At 41.3% G+C, this 16,524-nt stretch overlaps 2 protein-coding genes across 3 annotated transcripts in view; one reads left to right on the top strand and one right to left on the bottom strand.

Annotated features, from left to right (window-relative positions):
- Positions 1–5,267, bottom strand: part of LOC139384121 (glutamyl aminopeptidase-like) — a 50,027-nt gene extending 44,760 nt beyond the window's left edge. Inside the window, exon 1 of the mRNA XM_071128786.1 lies at positions 5,206–5,267. The gene's annotated coding sequence lies outside the window, so the exon portion shown is untranslated. The remainder of the gene's footprint in view (positions 1–5,205) is intronic.
- LOC139384123 (uncharacterized protein FAM241A-like) lies at positions 4,596–11,090 on the top strand. 2 transcript variants are annotated; one of them, XM_071128792.1, is made up of 2 exons: positions 4,596–6,736; positions 7,248–8,587. In XM_071128792.1, exons 1-2 carry the CDS (start codon positions 6,659–6,661, stop codon positions 7,677–7,679), a joined length of 510 nt encoding a protein of 169 aa, XP_070984893.1. In that variant the 5' UTR covers positions 4,596–6,658; the 3' UTR covers positions 7,680–8,587. The 2 variants fall into 2 exon arrangements, with proteins under 2 accessions (XP_070984893.1, XP_070984892.1); XM_071128791.1 differs by having other exon boundaries at positions 4,600–4,804; positions 7,248–11,090.
- Positions 11,091–16,524: the final 5,434 nt, after the last annotated feature.

Here is a 16,524-nt window from a genome sequence, read left to right as displayed (position 1 = left end):
ATCTCCACCCGGCACAGCCAGAAGAGGACTGGCCACCCCTCATAGCCTGGTTCCTCTCTAAGTTTCTTCCTAGGTTTTGGCCTTTCTAGGGAGTTTTTCCAAGCCACCGTGCTTCTACACCTGCATTGCTTGCTGTTTGGGGTTTATGCTGGGTTTCTGTACAGCACTTTGAGGTATCAGCTGATGTACGAAGGGCTATATAAATAAATTTGATTTATATTCACAACAGGAGTATAGCCTACCTGGCTCGCATGACAATTAACCATGGGAAAATCGTACTCCATTCGCCTTTTAAGTGCATAAATGTCAGGTATTTTTCCCCCCCACGGTCCCTGTTTTGATACAGGTGCCTGATAATAGGTCTATTCTAAATCAAAACAAATTTCACACATATATTATTTAGTATATGTAAAGACGAGATTAAATCAAGAATAGTGTGATGGGTGACAATATTAGCATATCACTTGTGAATGATGCCCAGCTTAAGGAAAGAAACTGCATGGTTTGTTTTTTTTTGCTTTTTCAAATCATAGTCTCACACCTCATGTAGCTAGTCCATATGCCTATATGTTTTGATAAGGTTTGTATCACAACAAAGTGGCTAAATAACTTCAAATGAAGCACATTAATCCGCTTTACAACAGGTGTAGAGCCTAACTGACATACATACGCACCGCTTGACGTTTGGGGAAGATAATTTCACCATAAAAATTCACCTTTATAATAGCAATACATGCATAATCCCATTTGTGGTCACTTTTGATAGTGGTGTTTTCCTGCTAATGGAACATTTGCGCTTATAATGTGAAGAAATAGCTTAAAATGTTGATAAACTATTAGGCTAAACGTTCTCATCTGTTTTGATGCTAGTGGTTGTATTCATTTGGGATCTATCGCATCCCACAACTGTCCCAGACCATGTTGGGAATTTTTATTTATTGCACAGAATAGGTCAACTTTTGTACTATGGGGGATAGTAGATTGACATAGGCTAGTGCTTTTGCTGTTCGTTAGGCCTACTCATCTTGTTGGCTGAGGAAAAGTAAATGTGGACAGTTCTTCCAATATGCACCTCGGAATGATATAAGGATTAATGCAGTTGCATCCCTGATGTGTCTGTCTTCACTTGTAGCCTGTGAAAAAGGCCCGATCACATGACGGAGATCCATATGTGCTTCGGCAAGCAGCAGGGAACTGTAATTATTATTATATTACAGCCCAAGGGCACAACGGCCACAAAGGGCATGGATTTTTTTAGGTGGCATTACGGCCACACAAAGGGGATGCAGCCGGGAAATTTGAGGCATTAAGTGCTTGTCAAATTGTGAATGAGAAACTGATGGTTTGTACAGAATTAGAAATCACTCTCCTTCTTGGACAAATAGCCCCTGCGCAGCCGGGAGGTGTGTTGGGTCATTGTCCTGTTGAAAAACAAATGAAAATCCCACTAAGCGCAAACCAGATGGAATAGCATATCCCTCCAGAATGCTGTGGTAGCCATGCCGGTTAAGTGTGCCTTGAATTCTACATAAATCACTGACAGTGCGTTGCTTGTGACACTATCACACCTCCTCCATGATTCACAGTGGGAACCACACATGCGGAGATCATCCATTCACCTACTCTGCGTCTAAAAGACACAGCGGTTGGAACCAAAAATCTCACATTTGGACTCATCAGACCAAAGGACAGATTTCCACCGGTATAATGTCCATTGCTTGTGTTACTTGGCCCAAGCAAGTCTCTTCTTATTAGTATTGGTGTCCTTTAGTAGTGATTGCTTTGCAGCAATTTTACCATGAAGGCCTGATTCACGCGGTCTCCTCTGAACAGTTGATATTGAGATGTGTCTGTTACTTGAAATGCGAAGCATTTATTTGGGCTGCAATTTCTGAGGTGCAGTTAACTCTAATGAACTTATCCTCTGCAGCAGAGGTAACTCTGGGTATTCCTTTCCTGTGGCGGTCCTCATGAGAGCCAGTTTCATCATAGTGCTTGATGGTTTTTGCAACTGCACTTGAAGAAACTTTCAATGTTCTGGATTGACCTTCATGGTTTAAAAAGGAATGATGGACTGGTGTTTCTCTTTGCTTATTTGAGCTGATCTTACCATAATATGGACTTGGTATTTCACCAAACAGGGATATCTTCTGTTTGCCACCCCTACCTTGTCACAACACAACTGATTGGCTCAAACGCATTAAGGAAAGAAATTCCACAATTTAACAAGGCACACCTGTTAATTGAAATGCATTCCAGGTGACTACCTCATGAAGCTGGTTGAGAGAATGCCAATAGTGTGCAAAGCTGCCATCAATGCAAAGGGTGGCTACTTTGAAGAATCAAATAATATACTCAAAATATATTTGGATTTGTTTAACACTTCTGTTACTACATGATTCCATGTGTTATTTCCTAGTTTTGATGTCTTCACTTTTATTCTACAATGTAGAAAATAGTAAAAATAATTAGGTGTGTCAACTTTTGATTGGTACTGTATGTTTTGTGATATATATTTGATACACAACTCTGTCCTGCAAATGTGTGTTTGTTTTCATAGTCCAGTATTTATTTGGTTACTAACTTTCTTTCATTCAAGCGTCTTTATTCCCACACATTTAACACTTGAAATGTGGACACCTCTTCAAATGAGTGGATTCAGCCATTTCAGCCACACCAGTTGCTGATAGATGTATAAAAATCGAGCACACTGTCATGCAATCTCCATTGACAAACATTGGCAGTAGAATGGCCCGTACTGAAAACCTCAGTGACTTTCAACGTGGCACAGTCATAGGATGCAACCTTTCCAACAAGTAAGTTTGTCTGCTCTGGTCAACTGTAAGTGCTTTTATTGTGAGGTGGAAACAGTCTAGGAGCAACAATGGCTCAGCCGCGAAGTGATAGGCCACACAAGATCACAGAACGGCTGCAACACTCACTACGGAGTTCCAAACTACCTCTAGAAGCAACGTCAGCACAATAACTATTCGTCAGGAGCTTCATGAAATGGGTTTCCATGGTCGAGCAGCCGCACACAAGCCTAAGATTACTATACCCAATGCCAAACGTCGGCTGGAGTGGTGTAACGCTCTCCACCATTGAACTCTGGAGCAGTGGAAATGCGTTCTCTGGAGTGAGGCATCACCATCTAGCAGTCTGATGGACAAATCTGGATTTGTCCGATGCCAGGAGAACGCTACCTGCCCGAATGCTTAGTGCCAACTGTAAAATTTGGAGGAAGAATAATGGTCAAGGGCTGTTTATTATGGTTCTGGCTAGGCCCCTCATTGCCAGTGAAGGGAAATCTTAATGCTACAGTATACAATGACATTCCAGATGATTCTGTGCTTCCAACTTTGTGACAACAAAATGCCCTTTCCGGTTACAGCACGACAATGCCCCAGTGCACAAAGCAAGGTGCATACAGAAATGGTTTGTTGAGATCGGTGTGGAAGAACTTGACTGGCCTGCACAGATCTCTGACCTCAACCCAATTGAACACTTTTGGGATGAATTGGAATGCAAACTGCAGGCCTAATCGCCCAACATCAGTACCCAACCTCGCTAATGCTGGCGGCTGAATGGAAGCAAGTCCCAGCAGCTATGTTCCAACATCCGGTGAAAAGCCTTCCCAGAAGAGTAGAGGCTGTTATATCAGCAAAAAGGGGACAAACTCATTAATGCCTATGTGTCTACATACTTTTGTCCTTGTAGTGTCTACTGCTTGATACTAATTGAAATGTAAATAGTCGAGCTACTGTAAAAATACATTTCTAAAGAAGCACTACATGCACACAAAATAATATGATTATTGTGGATAGTCAGATTAATATAATAGATATTATTTGCAAAACATGTAAACTAAGGATTTCTCTCATAACCGGTTTACATGGACATCTGAAATCAGGCAAAAAGAGAGAAAAAAAAAAGTTGTACCACAGACCATGATATTTTTGCGAAGGCATAAAATGTGTATGCAGCCTCAGCATGTGAAAACTATTTCTAAAACTCATACTTTCAGTTTTTCCGAACTCACTTCACTCGTGCAAAAGAGGGAGGCTTGTGTGTCATGGGTAGAAGGGATCCAGCTTTTGTCAAATTAACGTCAGAGTTGACTTTTCAAAGCAGGTTTGGAGAATTTACGCAGCAGGTTAAGATTATTAACGTAGCAGTTTAGGAAACTCAGGTTTAGGTTAGGAAAATAGTTAGGGTTAGCTAAAACGCAAAAAATATATAAAAATATACTTCTTACGTTAATTTGTCAAACTGGATTCCTTCTAGCAATGACGCTACCGGTGTCAGCACATGCGCAGATCAAATACACCCCTGGAACGCATTCAACTGCTTGCTACATATCCTAATAATTCGAAAGATACCTGCTTTTCTGAGCGGTTTTAATCGGCGTATGCTTACTCCGATTAAGATACACAGAGTAATATGTTGACACTCGGCTTCTGCCATAATCAGTTTAATATCGAATAATTGCATGTAAATGTTGTTTGATATAGACATTTCAGCTATTTGACACTGACAGCTGAAGTTGACACGCCCCTTACCGTGACGTTGATTCTCACACGTGACAACGGGGGGGCGGAAGTGTCATTGACAGTCTTGATTGTTTTGTTCTCATTCCTAAACCTCATCGGATAAACATAATCATAACGGCGTGAATAACATGACCACCATATCACAATTTGTGAATGATCAGCCGGTACTGCATCGGCGGGAGTTTGAGGAGCTAGATAGTCGAAGAAGGTGTCAATCTCATCATCCACCCAACACACCAAGGCAAACATTCCAGGTAGCCAGCTAACCTCGTTAGATAGCTAATGCTATCCAGCAGGTGCAGTTAACTAGCTATTGTTGCTAGCAGTGCAATATTTAAATCAAGTGGAACTGTAACTAGTTATATTTAAAAAAACATCGAACTGGCACGAAGCGAATACATTTCAGGGTTAGCTAATTGGTGACTGACGATTCATATCATGCTTACTAAATTGCTTGGATAATCAGCTAGCAGGCTAAATCCCTTGACGTCATACTGACATGTAGCTTTGGGACAACATCGGGAGTCTGTATAGTTGTGCATCGTGCTGGCGGGTGGCGACGGAAAAAAATCCTACAACAATATACCCGGCAAAATCCCAACAATTGTTTTTCTTGTCAATAAGAGGATATGTATAATATAATAACTCTACTTACCAGACGTAAAGTGAAATGTGTCCATCGCTATCAAATAAGCGTCTGAATCTATCTTGTCGTCACCATAGTTAAACTGGGGCTGCGATTAGACCACGCACTTCACGCGAAACTTGCTAACACTAAATCTACCACTGTTTACACAGCAGGAATATGGTGTGGTTTGGACAAAAGTTGGATTCAGAAGTTTATTTCCCGATGTATTTCAAAACTAGATTACATAAGGCAGCTATTGCCGTTTCAAACCAACTGGGAACTCGGAAATCTCCCGAATTCAGTGCATTCAAGACAGCTGGGAACTCGGGAAAAAATAAATAGCTCCAACTGGAAAAATCGCTTTGAAAGGTCATCCAAATCGGAAACTAGAACATCGTTTTAGTTTTTGAGCTCCTACTTTGACCTGAAAAATCACTGACTCATGATTTGACCCCATTTTTGGCACCTGTATTTGGGGAATTTCTCCCATTCTTCTCTGCAGATCCGCTCACGCTCTGTCAGGTTGGTTTTCTGAGCAATTTTCATGTCTCTCCAGAGATGTTTGATTGGGTTCATGTCCGGGCTCTGGCTGGGCCACTTAAGGACATTCAGAGACTTGTCCTGAAGCCACTCCTGCGTTGTCTTGGTTGTGTACTTAGGGTTGTTGTCCTGTTGGAAGGTGTACCTTCACCTCCATCTAAGGTCCTGAACAGGTTTTCATCAAGGATCTCTGTACTTTGCTCCGTTCATCTTTTGCTCGATCCTGACTAGTCTCACAGTCCCTGCCGCTGAAAAATCTCCCCACAGCATGATGCTGCCACCACCACGCTTCACCGTAGGGAGGGTCCCAGGTTTCCTCCAGACGTCACGCATGGTGTTCAGGCCAAATAGTTTAATCTTGGTTTCATCAGACCAGAGAATCTTGTTTCTCATGGTGCGAGAGTCCATTAAATGCCTTTTGGCAAACTTCAGGCAGGAAGTCATGTGCCTTTTACTGAGGAGTGGCTTCCATCTGGCTACTTTACCATAAGGGCCTGATTGGTGGAGTGCAGCAGAGATGCTTGTCCTTCTGGAAGCTTCTCCCATCTCCATAGAGGAATTCAGGAGCTCTGTCAGAATGACCATCGGGTTCTTGGTCACCTCCCTGACCAAGGCCCTTCTCCCCCTATTGCTCAGTTTTGCCAGGTGGCCAGCTCTTGGAAGAGTCTTGGAGGTTCTAAACTTCTTCCATTTGAAGAATAAGGGAGGCCACTGTGTTCTCTGGGACCATCAATGCTGCAGATATGTTTTGTTACCCTTACCTAGATCTGTGCCTTGACACAATCATGTTTCAGAGATCTACAGACAATTCCTTCAACCTCATGGTCATGCTCTGTCAACTGTGGGATGATATATAGACAGGTGTGCCTTTCCAAATCATGTCCAATCAATTGAATTTACCACGGATGGACTTCAATCAAGTTGTAGAAACATCTCACGGATGACCAATGGAAATAGGATGAACCAGAGCTCAATTTCGTGTCTCATAGCAAAGGGTCTGAGTACTTATGTAAATAAGGTATTTCTGTTTTTTATTTTGAATCAATTTGCAAATATTTCTAAAAACCTGTGTGTAGATTGATGAGGATTGATTTTATTTAATTTAATACATTTTAGAATAAGTCTAACATAACAATGTGGAAAAAGTCAAGGGGTCTGAATACTTTCTGAATGAACTGTAGCTGGCTACTTTTAGTGCATTTATTATGCTTTGGCCAATGTTTCTGTCACCTAGCTACTTGAACAACCAACAGTTACATTTCAAGGCTGGCGGGCAGTCTTATGATTCCAGCATGTATCAGTATAATGCTGATAAGAAGTTATGTGTTGTTGGAATGAGAGACCCATTCATACAGCCTAATGGCATGTCACACAGCCTTATGACACAACCACATGCCTATCCTAAGTATGGTACGTTCCATGTAGTGTACCTCTTTTGACCAGATCCATATGCAACACTGGATAATTGTAGTGCAGCACAATGTATGGGGAATAGGGGTGTCATTTAAAAGCCATACTTGTCTTTTCAGGATGACCCTAGAGTCAGACCACCTGGACCTAGATGGCAAGGCCCTCCCGGTGACCCTGGGACTTGGTGGTCACGCCCCTCTGGCGACCCTGGAACCAGGCCCCGCCCCACCGCTGACCCCAGAGCCAGGCTACGCCCCTCCGGTGACCCAAGGGCCAGACAACGCCCAGCCGGTGACCCCATGGCCAGGTGGCCCCTCATTGACGATCCCACAACAAGACCTCAGGTGGATGACTGCGAGCGGATGGGGACCCTTTTCGGGCAGCTAAACAAGTGCCTGCGCAGCGCGGGCTTCACCCAGATGTACTTTGGGGAGAAGGTTGTGGATCCTGTGATCATCATCTTTTTCTGGGTCCTACTGTGGTTCCTGGGCATCCAAGCTCTTGGGCTGGTGGGGACTCTGTGCATTGTCATCATCTTCATCCAGAAGTAACTCGATTGGCAGTTGGGAGCTCCGATGTCTACAAATAAAAGGACTTGAACTCCAAATGAAAGGACTTGAACTCCCTCGCTGTCTGTTCTGTTTGCATTAAAAGGGCAATCAGCAGTTACTTCTTACTTTTTTGGACTTGTATATTAATGATATGTACCCATTGATTCTTGAAGAATATTATGCCTCATGAGCTTAGTTTAACTGTGGTACCCCATCAGAACTCAAAGTATAAGCTTGTTTTACCCTAATGTTTGTAAACAAACACTGTATAGCATAGAAAAACCTGGTTAAAACTATAATTTGAATATCATGGATGGTCAGTCCTTGCATCCCTAGCTCTGTCTTTGAATTTGAGAATGGTTAAATTTCTCCAGCCCCATATCGCCACTTTATGCTGAAACAGAGGTGGGGAGCATGCTTTATTTTTCAGCTGCTGATTGACACTTTAAAGCTTCCTAGACTCAGTGAGCGTTTGTCAATACTCATCTTCTTAGTGGCCAACTACACTTTATCTGGAGTGAACATTTAGAGTGCTGGCAGGTGAAATGGAGGCCTTGCTCTTAACTACAGATCTCCTGGTTTCAAGCTTTTAAAACTCAAAATCAGACCACTTTGCGCACTAGCTGCGCCCCAATACTCAAAAGCAATGTCTCATCTCCTTACATGTGTGAGTATTGATTTGAAAGAACTGGATCAGTGAAGCAATATGTCTAATAGCTTAACTAGTTTTGTATTGCATAGTTTAACTGGTAAATGTCATTTTCAAGTGTTATGAAGTTTTTGATCATGAGGGAAAGCAATCAAGGAAAGGAAGTCTTTCAGAACTATTTGGATGCAGCCATTGCTTCAAGTATACTGAGCAGTTAAATATGCAATCTGTAAGCCTCCCGTGTGGCGCAGCGCCAGCTGTGCCATCAGAGACTCTGGATTCGCGCCCAGGCTCTGTCGTAACCGGCCGCGACCGGGAGGTCCGTGGGGCGACGCACAATTGGCATAGCGTCGTCCGGGTTAGGGAGGACTCCTGTGGCGGGCCGGGCGCAGTGCGCGCTTACCAAGGATGCCAGGTGCACGGTGTCCTCCGCGTACGGGAGTTGTAGCGATGAGACAAGATAGTAGCTACTAAAAACAATTGGATACCACGAAATTGGGGAGAAAAAGGGGTAAAAAAATTCAAATAAATATGCAATCTGTAAGATGATATCTATAGTGTACATGGAATTATATTAGAACCTGTAGCCTAAATCAAGGAGCGTTCCATGAGATTTGCACATACAAGTAGCACTGTATTTCTATGATACAATTTGTAGTGGTCAAGGAATGACATTCCATGAGAGCAACATTACTTTGCTTCACATTTTACATTATATGCCATTATGTTAAACAATAGAATGAAGTAAAATATCCTTCATTTTGGGGTTATCTAGAGGTCTGTTTCTGCTGCATTAGTTTTAATTACCAATGACCATCAGGCCATATGACAGATTGCTTTTTTAAGGCAAGTTGGGAGCAACATTCTAACACCTGCATGCCTACAAGGATCTGGAATGCATATCACTGACAGGTTTATTAGGTTCTATAGTAACGTGAGTTGTCCCCCTACTTTGAAAATGCATTCAAACATATACCTTTGATATGCATGTACTTCAAAGTAATGTGTGGTTGCTGTGAAGGAGAAAAGTGTGCTCATGACTAGCATGGATGTTTAACTTTTGCACATTTGTAAATGGGAATGGTAGAGAGAGTTATATTATATCAAGCCTATCCTTTTGAATGAAAATGGTACATAAATTGTCAGGAAACCTACTATTTTTAAAGTTGCATGCAATATGTTAAAGTTGCATGCAATATGTAACTTGAAAGCAAGTCTAAGAAGCGGTAGATCTGTTCTGTGCTCTTATTTCTATGCTTCCCGTTACTTTCGGTTTTGTTCACCAGCTGAAAACACAATATTTTTTAGATGGACAAATTATTTTCTACACTATACATTGCTTGTTTTGTCACAAACTGAAATTGGGCGAACTATTAGAATTTTTGTAATCAGGAAATGATGACGTGATTTATGCACGTTGCACCTTCAGTGGAGGTGTCAAAATACCCATAAAACCTAGCGGTCAAACAGGGAAATGTTCCAATTGTGTTTCTTCCATTCATTTTTCCCATAGGGGATTTTATGAAACACTTCAAATAAGGGCTGTGTTTCGTGTAGGTTTACCCTGACGTGCCATTTTGATAACCATGTAAATCTCTCTCGGACAAGGTGACTTTTATCAATATATATATTCGGCTCTGTTTCCTCTCATATTTAAAAAAAAATGCTAATTAGCATCAAAGGAGACATCATGCAAAACTACAAATCCCTTCAAGCTCCTGAATCTTCTCTAGCTGACAACTTTGCTAACAGGTATTGTCAATTTAAAACTTGCAATAGACAGTTCAATGAATTGTCCATTTAAAGAAATGTAGCCAATTTATTCATTACTACATTTAGCTAACATTAGATAGTTAATCCAGAGATTCTTACCTTTGTCTTGATTTGGAATTCTCGTCCAGATAATCATGGCATTTGTAGTTCTTTATGAAAGCCACATTAGCAGCTAATTAGCGTTTCATTTTGGGGGTAAATGCAGGCTAATAGATTGATAAAAGTCACCTTGTCCTAGAGAGATTTACACAGTTATCAAAACGTCACACCATGGTAAGTCTACACAAAACATTATTTGAAGTGTTTCTAAAATCCCCTATGGGAAAAATAAATGGTTGAAAAACAATTGAAACCATTTCCCTGTTTGACCGCTAGGTTTTATGGGTATTATGACTCGTACTGTGGTACTCTATTGAGAGTGGTATGTCATTCTGAAAATTACTCCAAATGTAATCGGAAGATAGTGCTGTAAGGCGAACAAGCACTTATCCTTGTGGTTCTTTGTTGTCAATTAATGTAGGAAAGGCTATATCAAATTGCAATGTTGAGATTGACTAGGCCTAAATATATCACTGCTTTTGTGAGAGATACTGCTACTATCATACTGTTTGAAGCTTATGATGATGATGACTTTACGTCATGGGTGTCCAAATATTCAATATTACAGACATCAGAATGTATGATAGACCACCTACTTACTTATACTACTGTAAGCCAGAGGACTGCAAAGCATGCCCAGTGTTCACTGCTTGAGAATAGTTGTTTAACTTGTGGAGTACTACATAGACATCACATACACTCCTAGGAAAATATTCAGCAGCACTATTGGTAGAGTGCAAGAGCCAGGGATGTAGCCTAGTAAACACTGATAAATTAACATTGTCCATAAGTGCTGATCTAAAGTAGTTTTTGCTACATAAGGTTTAAGGTTAGGTTTGGATTAATCGACTTCAGAATAAAACTGTCATTTTATAAGCTTGTGTGGCCAACTAAAATACCCGTAGTCTTTGTGGAATGATTTTTGGTGTTTGGCATGTTCCAAGTTGATATGCAAGATTTTTAAAAGGTGGAATGTCTATTAATTGCTGGTTCAAATCCCTGAGCCGACTAGGTGAAAAATCTGTCTGTGCCCTTGAGCAAGGCACTTAACCCTAATTGTTCCTGTAAGTTGCTCTGGATAAGAGTGTCTACTAAATCAGGGGTACTTTTTCACTCAGGCCCCCCTTCCAGCATTGGCAAAAAACCTAGCAAAATATCATTAGCTGACATGGGTCAGTTGATCTAGACATTTCTGACAAGTTGTAAATAGTTCTCTAAAGTATGTCATGACTGACATGACAAGAGGAAAACTGATGATGCACTACCCAATTTCGATTTTGCACCTTGTGCATTCTACTATTACACTTTTCAAAGGTAAATTGAAAGCCAGACTGAGTTCCCCCTGCCGACCTCTCGCCCCACCGTCTGGGACCCACTGTGCTACATGACTAAGAATGTAAAATGTAAGTCTTCCACAGAGGAATCTTTCAGGACAGAAAAGGATGGCATAGCATGGATCACTGATTGTGCCGCACTCATACCAATGAATTAATATAATCGTGCTTCATTTTTATTATTGATTTTTAGTTATATTGATTTATTTTAAGATTAAGATTTCTGAGTGATATTCAGATCTTACAATGTTATACATACTTGCAAAATGATTGAACTTGAATTAAAAAAATGTAGATAAAAGTTATGTTTTTAAAAAATATTCCTTTGTGTCATTTTCTCAACACATGAACATTTGGTTCTGAGAAATACCAACCGCACGGCAAGCGGTACCGATGCACCAAGTCTGGACAGCTTATACTCCCAAGCCATAAGACTGCTAATGTAAGGACCGACGCTGGAGTAGAGAAGCAGGTACGGGGAGTAGAACATTTAATGGGAACAGACATGGAACAGCGTCAGAACCAGGTAATACACAGACGTAAGACAATTCATGCAGAAGCGGGGAACGTCTCTGGAAAACAGACAGATTTAGTGGAGGTAATAAAACAGGTGATTGATTCCAGGTGAGTCCAATGAATCGCTGACGCGTATGACGAGGGGAGGAAGGTGTGCGTAATGATGGTGGCAGGAGTGCGTAATGCAGTGCAGCCTGGCGCCTTCGGGCGCCAGGAACGGAAAGCGGGAGCAGTAGTGACAGCTAAATAGTTAGTTAAATAGTTAACCAAATACTCTACAGCAGCTACCTCGACTATCAGTATTGACCCTTTTTTGCACTAACTTTTTTGACTCATCACATACGCTGCTGCTACTGTTTACTATCTTGTCACTTTATTGCTAGTTACTGTATATGTACATATATACCTCAATTACCTCGTACCCCTGCACATTAACTCGGTTAGCCAAGGTATTGTTACTCATTGTGTATTTATTATTACTTTTATTATTGCGTGTTTTACTTTTCTATTATTTATCTATTTTCTTTCTCTGCATTGTTGGGAAGGGCCTGTAAGTAAGAATTACACTGTTAGTCTTCATCTGTTGTTTACGAAGCATGTGACAAAGAAACATTTGATTTGACCAAATTATACGAAACAAAAATATTAACACAGAATGCAACATTTTCAAAGATTTTACTGAGTTACAGTTCATATATGGAAATCACTCAATTGAAATAATTTCATTATGGCCTAACCTATGGATTTCGCATGACTGGGAATACAGATATGCATCTGTTCATCACAAATACCTTAACAAAGAAGGTAGAGGCGTGGATCAGAAACCAGTCAGTTTCTGGTGTGACCACCATTTGCCTCTTGCAGCGGAACACATCTTCTTCGCATAGAGATGATCAGGCTGTTGATTGTGGACTGTGGAATGTTGTCACACTCCTTTTCAAGTGTGAAGTTGCTGGATACTGGCGGGAACTGGAACACGCTGTCGTACACATTGATCTAAACTTGATCAATGGGTGACATGTCTGGTGAGTATGCAAGCCATGGAAGAACAGGGACATTTTCAGCTTTCAGGAATTGTGTATAGATCCTTGTGACATGCTGAAACATGAGGTGATAGCGGTGGATGAATGGCACGATAATGAGCCTTAGGACCTCATCACGGTATCTCTGTGCATTCAAATTTCCATAGATAAAATTACATTGTTTTTGTTGTCTATAGCTTATGCCTGCCCATACCATAACCCCACCTCCACCATAGGGCACTCTGTTCACAACATTGACATCAACTGCTTGCCTTCACGATACACGCTTTCTGCCATCTGCCCGATACAGTTGAGACCAGGATTCATCAGTGAAGAGCATGGTTCTCCAGCGTGCCAGTAGCTATCAAAAGTGAGCATTTGCCCACTGAAGTTGGTTATGAAGCCGAACTGCAGTCAGGTCAAGACCCTGGTGAGGACAACGAGCACACAGATGAGCTTCCCTGAGATGGTTCTGACAATTTGTGCAGACATTTTTCGGTTGTGCAAACCCACAGTTTCATCAGCTGTCCTGGTAACTGGTCTAAGACAATCTAGCAGGTGAAGTAGCCGGATTTGGAGGTCCTGGGCTAGCATGGTTACACGAGGTCTGCGGTTGTGAGGCCAGTTGGACGTACTGCCAAATTCTCTAAAACAACGTTGGAGGCGGCTTATGGTAAAGAAATTAACATTCAATTATCTGACAAAAGCTCTGGTAAACATTCCTGCAGTCAACATGCCAATTGCACACTCCTTCAAAACTTGAGACATCTGTGGCATTGTGTTGTGTGACAAATCTGCATATTTTAGTGGCCTTTTATTGTCCCCAGCACAAGGTGCACCTGTGTAATGATCATGCTGTTTAATCAGTTTCTTGATATGCCACACCTGTCAGGTGGGTGGATTATCTTGGCAAAGGGGAAATGCTCACTAACAGGGATGTAACAAATCTGTGCACAACATTTGAGAGAGTTATGTTTTCTGTGTGTATTGAACATTTTGCGGATCTTTTATTTCAGCTCATGAAACATGGGACCAATACTTTATATGTTGCGTTTATATTTTTTTCAGTGTAAAACGTTGTCTAATTCTTCTCTATTGGAAGTGATTGATTTCCATACTAATTTCCAATGTCTCTACAACTCAATAGTTAAAATAATTGTGGTAACATTTGTTGTAGTTTCATTACTTGTTCTGTTAGCCTTGGCCTACAAGTTTCAAATCTACCTGTCATACTGTTGAATTGGGAAGGTGGAAGAAGATGAGAATGAGGGGAAGCCTCCAAACGCCTTAAACCAGAGTCAGGAAATGCACCCACATCCACAACTGCTCGACTAGGCCCAAGGAAACCCAGAACTAGAAGCAGAGATGAGAGCTCAGGCTGAGCACTCCTACCTGGAGACGGTGCTGTGGAGGTGGCAGAGGATGCTGGGGGGCCAGAGGGACGAGATGAGGAGGCTGAAGACTGACATGAAGAGGGAGACAGAGAGCTTGCAGACTCTGCTCGCTGGCCTCTTGAAGATCTGGGGGTGGAGGCAGAGAGAAATTAAAATTAAATGCAGGTTAGTTCAAGTGAGTCTTAACTGTCATGCTTCACTCACTTTTACAATCTGTTTTTTTTTTTTTTATAATAAAGGGCCTCCGTTTTAGCCTTGTGCTACATACCCAGTCTATTGTTCTGTTTCAGCTGTCTGAAAATGTAACCCCAGTTTGAGGTGGCGCCGAACCGCTCTGCCAAGTTCCTGAAGGAGAACAACAAGCTGAGCTGCCTGCTTCGCATGGTGGAGTCCTTGGTGGCCGACCTGCAGCCCCATCTCACCTACCACCAGGTCCTTGTGGAGGACACCATGAAGGACAACTCCGTATAACACAAGATGTAAAAAGAACTCTGAAGGACTGATAAATAAAAGTTTCTGATTGTGGATCCTTTTGTGTTTGCTTACTGTTTCTTTTGGGCTCAAACATTTTATAATGTATGATCTAAATGATCTAACTATTAGTCTTTCCCTGCGCTTTATATGGCCCTAAGTCAATATAACTTTATTGCCCTTTATCTTTACAATAAGAGCTACAATTATCTACTAGACTATACTGAGAACCTATGCTATCTGGGATTCAAAGTTCTCTTTATTTTAGAGGGCGTAACCGCACATAATGCAGACAGTTGCCGATCCAACTTACAAATGTTGCACTTCTCTGATGACCCTTTAATCAGAACAGTAGGGCATAACCTCACAACAGTGACCTGAGAAGCATTAGACATGGCTTGCATAACCAATAAAATAACAATCCCAAACATGACATTTCCATTTGCAATAAACTTTTAAACAAGCTCAAATTAATTGAGTTTATATGTTTTTTTGTATGATGCAAACTGGTATAATACCTGAAAGTAGTTAAGTGACAATATGTAGCTGCACTGTGAATACACAATACCTGCCTATGTAACTCCCAATGTAATTACATAGGTATTGGGTATTACATTTATTCTAAAAGGGGTCAAGTACTGTTGCTAAAATGGATATTTGACCTAATCATCTATCCACTAACCATGAGGTAAAGGAGAAGAGCAAACGGGGTCTAATCAGAAAAGTGCTGTGACACAGTTCATCAGCACAGACAGCTGACAAATAATTATTTACAGAATATAGCCATTTTTTATCATTTTGTATGTTGTCTGTAACAAGTCCTGAAATCACGTGTATAATTAAGCAATAAGGCCCGAGGGGGTGTAGTATATGGCCAATATACCATAGCTAAGGAATGTTCTTATGCACAATGCGGAGTGCCTGGATACCAACGTAATTAGATTTATTTCTAATTAAGTATTTTAGGGGGTCATACTGTCATACAGGGGTGTCAACATATGGCCCACAGGTGGTTTGAGAATACATTTCTACACAGTGTGACATGCGTCACCTAACTGTGATTGTGCCCAGGTATGTCTCGTTATCTGAGGGTGCGGTTTTTCCTATAGAATGACCGTGTTTCCCTGTGCCCAACAGATTGCCGTTATTTGTAAAGGTTGGAGTACCTTGGGAGGACAAATTCCAGTGTGGCAGTCCAAATTCCAGTGTGGCAGCCTGGTAGGCTAATCGTAAGTATGTTGTTGGCAAATGTGTTCCCTTCAGCCATGATCCTCTCTCCTCCTCCCTGTGGCACACTTCCCTCAACAATGGACGGAAATGCTTGTTTCAGTAAGAGGGTCAACCATCCAACTGCACATATTTTTTTGCTGGTCAGCAGAATAAACAGCAAAACTGTAAAATATGGTTTGATAAACCAATCATTCACTATATCACAATAGTTATTAGTAGGGGTGAATACTCAATAGTATGCAGCATACTGTAGGCTTAATGATAGTAACCGTTGTAACAACAATGATAATCGTAAAGTTTTATATTTTGTTTGGTATCCAGGCCTTTTTAATACCCTTTATCAGTGTAATGTCTGCT

Source organism: Oncorhynchus clarkii, chromosome 25 (assembly GCF_045791955.1).
Source record: "Oncorhynchus clarkii lewisi isolate Uvic-CL-2024 chromosome 25, UVic_Ocla_1.0, whole genome shotgun sequence".
Lineage (NCBI taxonomy): Eukaryota > Metazoa > Chordata > Actinopteri > Salmoniformes > Salmonidae > Oncorhynchus > Oncorhynchus clarkii.
The sequence above is the reverse complement of the archived record's forward strand: the minus strand, read 5'-3'. Positions and strand labels throughout refer to the sequence as shown.